Genomic DNA, 11,266 nt, shown 5'->3' on the forward strand with positions numbered 1-11,266 from the left:
GACTTGGATTGACACTTAAGATAACACATTTCGTGTTGACGATGGCGATGAGGCTTCGGTTAGCAAAGCTATTTTCGGAACAGTGGAAAGTGTAGCCACGGAGGACAGAAATTTCTTTCCTCCATGAATGTAGCACACACAGCAGACCATGCAGCAGACCATAGTAGCAGTGGTGTTGGCATTTGCCTATAAAAGTCAATAGAAAGTTTAGGACCGCAGCAAAGGCCAGTGGCGTAGCCAGCGTAGCCAGGAATTTATATCGGGGGTGGGGGGTAGAAAGGCAAGGCTTCTTACGCGTTGTTTTCTAACCCGCTATGAAGTACGGTCGAGGGTGATTTGTGAAGGTTATCGCGCGGGCATCGACCGGCCAAGCGTGCCAGAGGCCTAGCGGTTCGTTTCGGAACCTTGTTATATCCTCTCCCTCGTCGGCTTTCCGGAACAATGGCCCCCAGTTTGCCACCCTTTCTGTTTTAAGCTTTACATTCGTTGTGACCAAGCACAAACTTGGTTGCCTCTTATCTACTGCGACCCTGGACGCCCCTGATTCAGGCTTATTGGATTATTGGATCACGACTAATTGGAATAAACAGCACAAAAGAAAAAAAAGAAAGATGGAGAAAAGGAAACATTGCTCATGCTGTCTTTTTTTCGCTGTCCCCCTTTTCTTACGCCGGACCCCGGCGACAACATTGCAAGGTATGAAAGCTCCGAGATACCGGTTGGCACATGCAGAACAGGTGCGGCTGCGAGAGGATCGATTTGATTTGAGTTTCCGGCATGGTGAAGTTGAAGAAAATGCTTACTCAGTTAATAAAGTCACTCTAAAAGTATAGCTCTCTTAAACGCAGACGGACCAGTGCATAACATTTTTTGACAACAGGTGCTCTAAATAATGCTTGCAGCTTCAAAAGCACCGACTTCTTATTTCTGTGTTGCACCCCCTTCAACCTCTACACCCCCCCCCCCCCTCCCCCCAATAAAAAGGAGTGCATCCCTCTTCATTCCAGCGTCTTCAAGAATTGTCCTACTGTTATCTCCTTACCTTCCTCGTCCGTTGTGACCTGTATTTCTTGACTGTATTCGCCAGCGCCCAGGGAATTCTCAGCTTGGATTCGGATGATGTAGGAGGTGGTAGGCCGCAGCTCCCTCAGAGTCAACGTCGTCACGGTTCCCTGTACCTTGTTTTCCCGAATTTCGCCACTCCACTTCACTGCAACAAATAAAATACCACCCACGTGCGTTCAGATGGAGGGGGAGGTCCTGGTATGAATTGAAACTTCCAACACTACGCTTCGCCGTATGCATCGCAGAATATGGCTCATTGCACGAGTCGTGCTTTCTTTTAAGTACGGAGCCGTGTCCGTCCGCCTCAGATGCAAACTAGGCTTAACACGTCTTTAAAAGCACGTGCCATGGTCGTTCGCAGGATTAGGCTATCCTATATGAAGCTTTCAAATATGAAGAAATATTAAAAGCTATATGGTTTAATTCACTTAAGAAATGCATCCAACTTCCACAGACACTTCAAGCCAGGCACGTAGTCCTAGGAAAGGGTGGATATTTTCTTGGCAGTCATGACTATACCTACCTGGATCAGCGGCTGGAGACGTAAACAAAATGAAAGATTTACAATAAGCCTCAAGACCACCCAACAACTGCGCGAAGAAGGCGGCCATGACATTTTAGCTTCAAATATTGCAGCCAGCGAAGAGGCGAAGAGAATGGTCATCAGCTTATTCAGCTTCCAACTTTTGGCCGACCAGGAAAATAGCAAGCCATCATAAATGTGAGCTGTTGATAGGCGAGGAGTTACAGCAACCCGTAATTCACGCACGCGAAGGGGCTTGAAAAACAAATGCGCGATTTCAGCGTTTCACCGTAACTGCGGAAAACAGAAAGTGATGACCAGCGTTATTGCAAGACAATGTGGTAGGAGGTAGCTTGGTGCGTGCTACTTACTGCCCGAAGTTTTACTCTGGACCCTGTAGGACGAGATGTGACTGTTCCCGGTGTACGGCTGGTCCCAGCTCACCGCCATGGAGCGGCTGGAGACTTCTGATGTGCGCACATTGAAAGGGGCCCCAGGGGTCTCTGTAAAAGCAAAATACACAGAAATGCAAAACTAAAAATAAAAACTGGCGGCTTAACATGCCCAAACTACGCCTGCGCAATGATGCGCGCCGTAGTGGAGGGAGATGGACTAATTTAGACCCCCTGAGTATCTTTCACGCGCGCCGATATCTCGACACTCATGCATTTTCGTTTTTTGCCTACACCAGAAAAACGGCCGCCGCGGTGGGTATGGAACCCGCGCGTCCGTGGGCTCAGCTGCACAATGACTTAGCCACTGAGCCCCCTTGTCGGGTGTGAAATACAAGATCCCGAACTTTCGAGGATGTTCCCATAGACTTAAACGGGAGATTTTTTTTTTTTGTCGCATTTTTTTTCTGGACATGTCTGTTTATGTATATTTTCTTGTTTTTTCTTGCGAAATTTTTAACCATCATTAAATTCGTTAGCGAAATCTTAATACAGCGTGTCATAAGTGTTATCACGTATGAGCAATTATCCCCTTATCACTTGCTCTTGTCATTGCTATGTATCAAATCTCGTTCAAATTAAAACAAGTATTTTATAGCAGCGGTGCATGAAACCATAGATTTGCGAATATTTGCAAAACAATACAAATGACGACGCAACTTTCAACGCAATCGCTTCACGGGAAGTTTCCCAATGAAATAATATAGTGAGACTCCTATCTACGGACCAATTTTGAGGGACCGTAAATAAGAAAAAAATAACGGAAGGCCAAGACAACGTTATATGCTTGCAGCAATTGATACCCAGGTTTTATTAACGATCTCCTCAAAGGAAAGATTAAACTAATCACCATGGACTTTCTCATTGGTTACACAGACCAAAGAATGTTACCTTAGGTAAAATATATCAGTTGAGAGAGTATCATGTATATTACAACGACCACTCGGTCATTATACTTGCCAGCGAAAAGAACCGTTTGCTGCAAACGGAAGTCGAAGACTTCGATGGAGACCTAGTCAACGGCCATTGAATGGGTCCGAGCAGTGTGAATAGAAGACTATGTGCGTTTGAATACATACCTTGTATAATTAACTGCGTTCTCGTTTCATCTTGACCATGCTTGTTGGTCCCGAGGCATGCGAAGAGCGCAGAGTCCCTCCGGTCGACGGCGTGAATTTCGAGCTGCGATATTAGGCTGTCTTCTGTTTCACTGACCTTGATGTCGTACCTGTAATCGTGGTGACGCAAAACAAGCAAGAACGGCGGTTGTAGTTGAGCGTTCGGCTGAAGAAACTGCTAAACAGTCTTGAGTTGCTGTAAGAAAACCCGTCAATACTGAATAATTTATCATTCAGATCTCAGGGCCTACCGCAGATCCCGGTGTTGATTTCTTGTATGTACTACATAGCCAAACAATTGATTAGTGCACCTAACAGTGCTGCTTAACCAGATCAATAAAAAAAGTTGTCGTGGTTGAACGCGGTTAGACAGGTTTGTCGAGTGATAGTTAGGTTCTGGCGAAGCGGCTGCCAGAAAGCCGCGTTTGTAGCAGCAGCTACCAATGCGCAGTGAACTGCGAAGTGAACGCGCAGAGTGCGGAGTTAAGCCGAAGTTTGTCGAGTGATAGCTGGGTCTTCGCGCCGAGAGCGCGCAGTGAACGTGAACATTTTCTGGTGGCACGCGCCATTTCGCCTTCCCGCTAACCCCCTCCCCTCCCCGCACCACACCACCGCACAGCCCGCCTCATCAAAGACGCGCTCGACTACAAACCGTACACGTTCCACATTATTTGGACTCCTGGGCACGAGGATTTGGCAGGAAATGAGCGGGCCCATACGATCGCCCAAGCAACTATTTACCGAGCACCTGACCAGCTCTCGTCAACCTTAAGCGGTACACAGCCGTCCTTAAGTGATGCACAGCCGTCTTTTAGCCCGCGCGAATACCTCGAGTCTTTTCGCGCGCTGCGCAAGGTACATCCCTTCCCCCATCGTACACTCACAAAGCGGCAGTCCGTCCTCCTCCGACAGATTCAGACAAACACATTACCCACTGAACATCTCACACATCGCTTTCGAAATTTACCCGGCACCCCTACTTTATGGTTCTGCGGAGGTTACCCAAACATATTCCACACAATATGGGCCTGTGATCGACATGCGAAGTTGACCCCCATCCCGAATCCAACTCTAGCATCCTGGGAGGCAAGTCTGGCTGATCCCAGCGCTGCGACACAGCTCCTGCTGACGTCCAGAGCGGAGGAAGCCATGGCCACGGCTTCCCAAGACGGCGCCCTGGACTAAGGGTGCTCAGGAAAATAAAGTTTACTTCCTTCCTTCCTTCCCCGCACCACGGAACGAACAAGCGACTAGTCACCTTTACTCCGCGCAAGCGCACTAGGCGTTGGCTTGACCTTTTGGCCTTGGCTGAGATTGAAGATAAGATTGACAGAACTAGACATTTTCTGTTTGTACCAGGAGTATATCAAGTTTTTTTTTTTATGACTTGAATGAAAAGACATTCGCTGTTTGTGGAACTTGCGGTGGCTGCAAGACACATTTTTTTGTACCAGGAGTATATCAACAGAAAATGTGTCCTGCAGCCACCGCAAGTTCCACAAACAGCGAATGTCTTTTCATTCAAGTCATAAAAAAAAAAAAAAAAAAACTCTTAGAGGAAGCCCAGCTCAACGAGTGGAGCCCTGAAACATCAATACGTGATCGAATGAGCCCAGCGTGACTGAAAAATAAGCGTCTACGATGATAGAAGGTGGATGCGTGAGCTTTTATTCTCTCTGCCTGTTCATCTGACTCGTGGACAATGTTGCGCTTCCCCGCAGTAACAGTACTTATGCAGAGGTGCACCCTTTACAGGGGCATCGAGACCATCTCTCGCCGTGATGCACTTCGTGGTGTTTCACCCCAGTTAAATATTTCCCGGTGATGCACCGGTTGGCCGAGTGTCCAGTACCACCTCGTGCGCGCAATCGAGTGGCCGTGCCAGTACCATCTTCTCCGGGGAACACTTGTGCTGCATTTTGTCGTTTAACAGAGGCACGCTCACAGATAGAACAATTACTGTAAGTGAAACACTCCAGCTTAAGGTTTGCCGCGGCGAAGAAAAAGCTGCCCTACTGGGTTCATTGTAGTGATGAGTAACTCGACATTATTCGGGCAACTCGACATTATTTAACACGTCCGAAATGTCGAGCCCACCAGCGTTATCGCTTTCACCTCAATTGTAAAGATTGCCGCGTGTCCGGGAATCAAAACCACGGCTGCCTGCTCAGTGCGTGTACAGGAAGCGGGGTGACGGCAGATATCACATCAACGACGGTTGTGGAAAGGGACACTTTTGGAAACCAGAGAACCTCAAAATAACTGCATAATCCCGCACAATTCCCCGGAACTCCCAAACTGGTGGCCTAACAACCGGGCGTAAATAAAGGTCTTCTTAAAATCTACCTTCTATAAAATTTACAGGTGACATTTTGTAGTTACCGCATTTTTGAAATTCCGAATCGTGGCGTATGCCTTGCTTTGTCTTCACGTTCGTCCCTATTTTGTCCCGAAAAAAATTGTCCCTGTGTCTGTGCGTACGTATGTCCCGAAGTCGCTTCACCTTAACTTTCTCTCGCTCGATACGCACCGCCAGGGGGTGACTTGTGTCAGAAGGTATAGAAAACTGTCGATCTATTCTACTACTGTAGAAGAAGTCTCTTGTGTGTGTCGCTCATGTCTCAGTGTACACGTTCTAGAGCAGGGAAATTTTATCATAAGTAACACACTTTTAATAATTAAGCATTCTTTTCGGGCTGCCACAAAGCGAACAGTGTGATGCGCCGTATCTGCGCAAACAATGCGATATTTAATCGATATAGGAGCATAAACATTGTCCATTGTAAGAAAAAAAAAAGCAAAGAACAAGTGATACGAGAAGTCGCCCGATTTGGCTATTGATAGCCAACTCTGGCAACCATCGTCCTTGACACCGAACTAAAAAATAAAATAAAAGAGAACTGAAAATGAATTTGGTGCTTACATTCTTTCGGCAATAAAAAAAGAAACAATCCCTTATTTGCTCGCAAGCGTAAGCTGAGGCAGTGTCAGTCTTTAACTGCCCATAACCACCATGACTGATTTTTGATAGATCGTTAGTGGTATCCCCTTTGTAACGATGTAATGACGTGTCATCTTACCAAAAAAAAAAAAAAACTAGTATATCTATGTTTTATACTCTTTGATACTAGTGCTGCTTTTAGGGGAAGAACAAAATACTTTTTTTTTTCTGTTACAGGTGGTAGCTGTTCCAGGCAATGTTCCCCCCTCTGCTTTTCGTCCACCAGCATTCTAATCTTCTTTTTGTCGCCTTGACAGCCTTGAAGTCAACTCCTTCTGTGCTACCCTTAAATACAAGGGCTTCTGGAAGCCGAATATTTCCCTCATGTAGATTTGGATGGATACTAACACTATGTTCGCATTCTAACACTATGTGCCGCATAGTTTCTGTTCCTTTTCCGCAGACCACGCATACCCCATAATTTTTTGTTCATACTTCCACACAAAACTCTTAGTTCTCAAGCAACCTACTCTAGCCTCAAAAAGCAAAGCACTGCCCTGGGAATTATCGTAGAAATTTTCCTTTCTGATGTCCAATTTCTCTGTCCTGTATATCTCTAACAATGTTTTAGCTTCCTCTTTTTCTCTTCATTTATTCGTTTCTATCTGCCTTGCCTCTTCTTTGGTTACCTTGGCTGTCTTGGATTCTCCACTGTTCTTTCCGTATTTCATCGTTAGCTTTCTAGTCTTTCTTAACCACTGCGTGTTCATGCTTTTCAAGTATAAGGTACCTAAAAACCTTAGCTGCCCACCTTCGTTGATCCATTGCTCTCAACCTCATCTCAAAACATATTTTACTCTGTGCTTCTCGAACTTTAAACGACGCCCAGCCCGTGTCTCCGTGCGCTGCTTAGCTCGTTGTCTTACCATGGACTGCTAAGGCCAATGAATAATGTCGTTGAACGACGCTGTTAGCGGTTGAAAAGTGAAGTAAATAAACATCGAATATAAACTTTGGCAACGGGTAGATTCTGTGACTTTACTTTAAATCGGCAGGAATTTCGATTTTAGCTGTAATAAAAATAACCTCTGATGCAATGATATATTTAACTTTAGTTAAACGACATCTGAACTCGATCCATGCGCTGGGAGGAGGGGGGGGGTAGGAGGTTTCTTCGGCATTTTATGCTCCACCAGCCAAAAAATGAGATAGAAACACGGTAAAAATAAACCAACCTTAACACATTAGATTAAGTGCTAATGACTACAAGCGACATTACACGCCACAAAGAAAATACAAGTGATGTCGGATACAAGTCTCTGCTTATTACATGGGGCCTATATAAAAGAGAAAAAATATCTATACTCGGTTACAACTGAAGAACGGCACCACCTCATGTAGCGTATCACTCCGCCAAAGCGCCGGACCCGTGACGTCAGTGCGCGCGCGTATTGAAAGGGGTTTGCTATGAATGCGTGATATCGTCTGCCTTGTCTCATGCAGTTTGTTTGTCGTCACTGAAGTCGTTTATAAGCATATTAAGTCCAAAAAACCACGGGAACGGCTCACGCCATGTTCAAAATATTCCCAGTAACGCCCTACTTGCGCCGCGCGGAGAAACATCCGGCTACGGTGATAAGGCACAGCGGCAACTTCCGGTGCCGTTCTTAAGTTGTCACCGAGTATAGGCACTCAATACAACATGCCAAGCGCAATTAAAAACTCCACCGCGTACCAGTGGTTCTAACTGAAGCGTGCGCGCCTTCGAAGACACTTTTCCGCGCCCGACACGAGTCGCAAATTCGTTGCGACAGAATGGCCCTGCGGCAAGAGGAGCTTACCTTTGATCTTGTTTCGTCGTCAGCGGTTGGCCATTTTTGCTCCAGCTTATGGTCAGCGGCTTTTCGCCGAAAACTTCGCACTTAATGGTGGCCGTGTTGCCCTTTTGCAACGTCTTAGAGCTGAAGGCAGTCTTGAAGTGAGCGGACACTAGAAAGGCAGAGATAAAACTGTTTTTAGGAGTCGCTCAAGGTGGAAAAGGTGGACAGAAGAAGAAAGTTCTGCCGTAGTAATGCCGTGAGATCTTTTATGGCTGGGGAGTACGAGTAGGTCCCAAGGGATTGGAATTAGACTTCGGGCACTAAAGCTATCTGTACTGTGAGGTGCGCCTCACTGAAGCGCTCCGGATTAACGCGAACGTTTGTTTTTGAGATATGCCTGTGCCTTTGAGATAAACTGTTTTGAGATATGCCTTTGAGATAAACTGTTGATGCGCTTTGGTACTTCTGAGCTTATAGCTCAGAAGTACCAAAGCGCATCAACAGTTTAAATGCACCATATAAAAATTGCACGTTTTTTTTACTAGACCTGGCAGATCAAATTTTCTAAGAAAGGAACAAGCTAAATATAAAAATATTAAACTCATGGCTTTTTTTTTCGCGCCATCTGCGCGTTCGTGAGCGCGGCGCAAGATCGTCGCATTCGTTTTGTGCGGTACTGCGAAAATGAAACTGGTATGATTCTAAACGAAAGCGCGCCATGCTAAACCCCCTAGACGAGACCGTGCGTAGGTCGGGACAGAGATGACCCCGCATAAAACTCTCATAAAAGTAAATGCAGGTGAAGCAAAAGACTTCGACCGCCGCACAGCCGGCAGAAACGACGTCAACGCTGATGCGTTTGATCTTTACAATTTAGCGCCACAATGTTGCACAGCGATGGTCGATGGCAGGCAGCAGCGCCGCGTCATTTTGGTTGATGCATTAAACGGATGCGACAACCCCGCCGGCGCATTAGAGTAAGCTGAACCGGCGTGTGTAAATTAATATAGGCCCTTTCACTGCAGCACCAAAACTCCTTCACTCACCGTGAACTTTAAGCTCGATGACTTTGCTGATCCCGGATCCGACGCCGTTGCTGGCCTGGCAGAGATAGAAGCCGGTGTCGTTGCGCTCCGCTTCCCGCACCATGAGCGAACCGTTTTCGAGCGCGTGTATGTGCGAGTTGCTGATGACCACTTTGTACTCCGTCGGCCTTGATGCTGATGCAGAGGAAGAAAAAAAAGGAGAATATACCAAGTGTGTCGTATGCATATATTCACGGCCCAGATACCTTGTTTTTTTTTTTCTCGAGATAGTATACATGATGGCATAAAGACTATTTGAACCTGTGACGTTGTCTTTATGCCATCGGGCCCACTATCGCAGTAAAAAACAAAAAAAAAACAAAAACAAGATGTCTGGGAGAAACGCGGTCTGGCTTGCATCAGCACAGACGCGGAATGTTTTGTGTAGTCATAAAATGGAGGTTCTCTTGGTTAAACTATTCACATAGAGTAAATCATCGTTGAAACGAGGCCCCCGGGACAAAATCATACTGGCTTCGTTTTAAGCGGTACTTCGTTCAAAGCGGTATGTTTTTATCTCCCTGCACTAGCGTTGGGAGCGTGGAAAACTTTGAATGTACAGAATTCGAATAAAACGATCTCGTTATACTCGCATATACTACGACCACGCCGTTTAAGAAGAAAAAAAAAAAAACCTCATAAAAATTTGAACAAGTTAAACACTCGAACAAGTGCCACTAATGCACGTCAGTAAGCAAGGCCTGCACTAAATGTACCAAGCCCGCAAAGAGTAGTTGTAATGCTGCCCTCAAAGGCTCTGTTTTCAGGAAAAGCGGAGTTGCATGCTAAAAACACTCGTGGACTTCAAATTGCAAAGAATACAGCGTGCTTTCTCTACGTTTTAACCATTAAAAAAGGAACGTGTAACCGTATCATGGTTGCCTCTTTCAATACGTTTGACGAACGCAGTTTCTACCAGAGTGTGTAACCATTTGAATATGTCCCGCAGCCTGAAAACGCACTGCAAATCACCTGATTTCTTGAATAGATGCCAACAGAAGAAGTTATGTGCAGGGATTACTTGAGCGCCCAGGAGAAAAGAAACGAAAAACCTAGGATGACCGAGGTTCTATTGTTTACTGCTATTTTAAGAACACTGGAAGAAAGTGAGCCAAAGGTCCACCAACCTGATGACTTTTCCCACCAGATCCTCGGTGGTGGAAATCCTTCCGCTTGGCAGTCAATTACCACGTTCTCCCCGACCACGGCGGCTTTCTCTTTTGGAGCAACTTTCCACCGAGGCGGCACTGCGAATAGCGCGAAGGGGAAATGGGCAAGCATTATGCTCAAACTTTGAGGATAAACGAGTCTGGGCGAGAGCCAAATAACTACAGAAAGATGGAGCAGATGGTATGCAATTTTGTGAGGTGTAGGCCACTTTGCCTATTAAACAAACATCGCTGCTAGCATCCCACGTACATTTTTTCAAATAATACCCATTCAAATGCTTAAGCAGGGCATTTTAAAGGTGAAAGCCAGCCGCCCGAATGTCTGTGGACGCACGTGCGGGTTCAGAAATAAATTTAACGCTGTATTTGCCCTGTGTCTTCTGCTTACGTAGTGATTTTGCTCCTGTTGAATGCAGGCTGATCTTCAGCACCTGGTTTCATTACCCAAGCTCAGGCTTATCGAGTTTACAGCGAGGCTGTATACCCGTATGTCTCAGATGGCACATTTCTTTGTGTCGCGCGTCGCGCAACAACTGTGGGTGCCGTTTAATGACGTTAGACCTCAGAGAGCAACTTTAGGCTGAACGTCAAGCCGGCAGATTTTCGTGTGCGCCGCGTAGAGAGCACAAGGATACTCTATAACTGCGTTCGGAGGCTTTTGAGACGCCGTGGCACAGGTATTATTCTTCACGGCATGCTCGGTGTAAACGTTGATCGCGTGGTCATTATAAAGCCGACGTGGCAGCCAAGTCAGCCCAAACAATGCTGACAGGCAGGTTCACAGTCTGCCTCTTGGTAGATTACTCTTCTCCCAAAATCAGCGATTTAGCCGACACAACGGTAATACTTGGCGAAACATGAAGCTCAGTTGTCGCGCCAAGGGGAACAGGCTTTCGGGCAGCCATGAATCTGCGAAGCCGTTACGCTGCACGCTACCCTGTGTCAGCGTCGCATTTAAACGTAGCGCAAAAATAACTCGGGGAGTGTCTCAGGTGGGGAACACGACCGGAAGCACGAATACCCCTTGCCAGCCTGACGTGTGCAACGTCACGGGCGAGTGACAAATAATAGCTTTCAGAGCTGCGAGCGGGTT

The 11,266-nt window shown here is 46.4% G+C and overlaps 1 protein-coding gene across 1 annotated transcript in view; it reads right to left on the reverse strand.

Moving 5' to 3' along the window:
* The window catches only part of LOC144177819 (cell adhesion molecule Dscam1-like), a 64,618-nt gene extending 54,378 nt beyond the window's left edge, over positions 1-10,240 (reverse strand). Inside the window, exons 1-6 of the mRNA XM_077705402.1 lie at positions 10,132-10,240; positions 8,966-9,139; positions 7,941-8,088; positions 3,120-3,268; positions 1,960-2,091; positions 1,043-1,210 (exon numbers count right to left, since the gene is read on the reverse strand). Coding sequence (XP_077561528.1) covers positions 1,043-1,210; positions 1,960-2,091; positions 3,120-3,268; positions 7,941-8,088; positions 8,966-9,068 — 700 coding nt within the window. The 5' untranslated portion in view covers positions 9,069-9,139; positions 10,132-10,240. The remainder of the gene's footprint in view (positions 1-1,042; positions 1,211-1,959; positions 2,092-3,119; positions 3,269-7,940; positions 8,089-8,965; positions 9,140-10,131) is intronic.
* Between the last annotated feature and the right edge of the window lie 1,026 nt (positions 10,241-11,266).

This window comes from Haemaphysalis longicornis, unplaced genomic scaffold, assembly GCF_048455015.1.
Source record: "Haemaphysalis longicornis isolate Haplotype H1 unplaced genomic scaffold, Haemaphysalis longicornis Haplotype H1 scaffold_316, whole genome shotgun sequence".
Lineage (NCBI taxonomy): Eukaryota > Metazoa > Arthropoda > Arachnida > Ixodida > Ixodidae > Haemaphysalis > Haemaphysalis longicornis.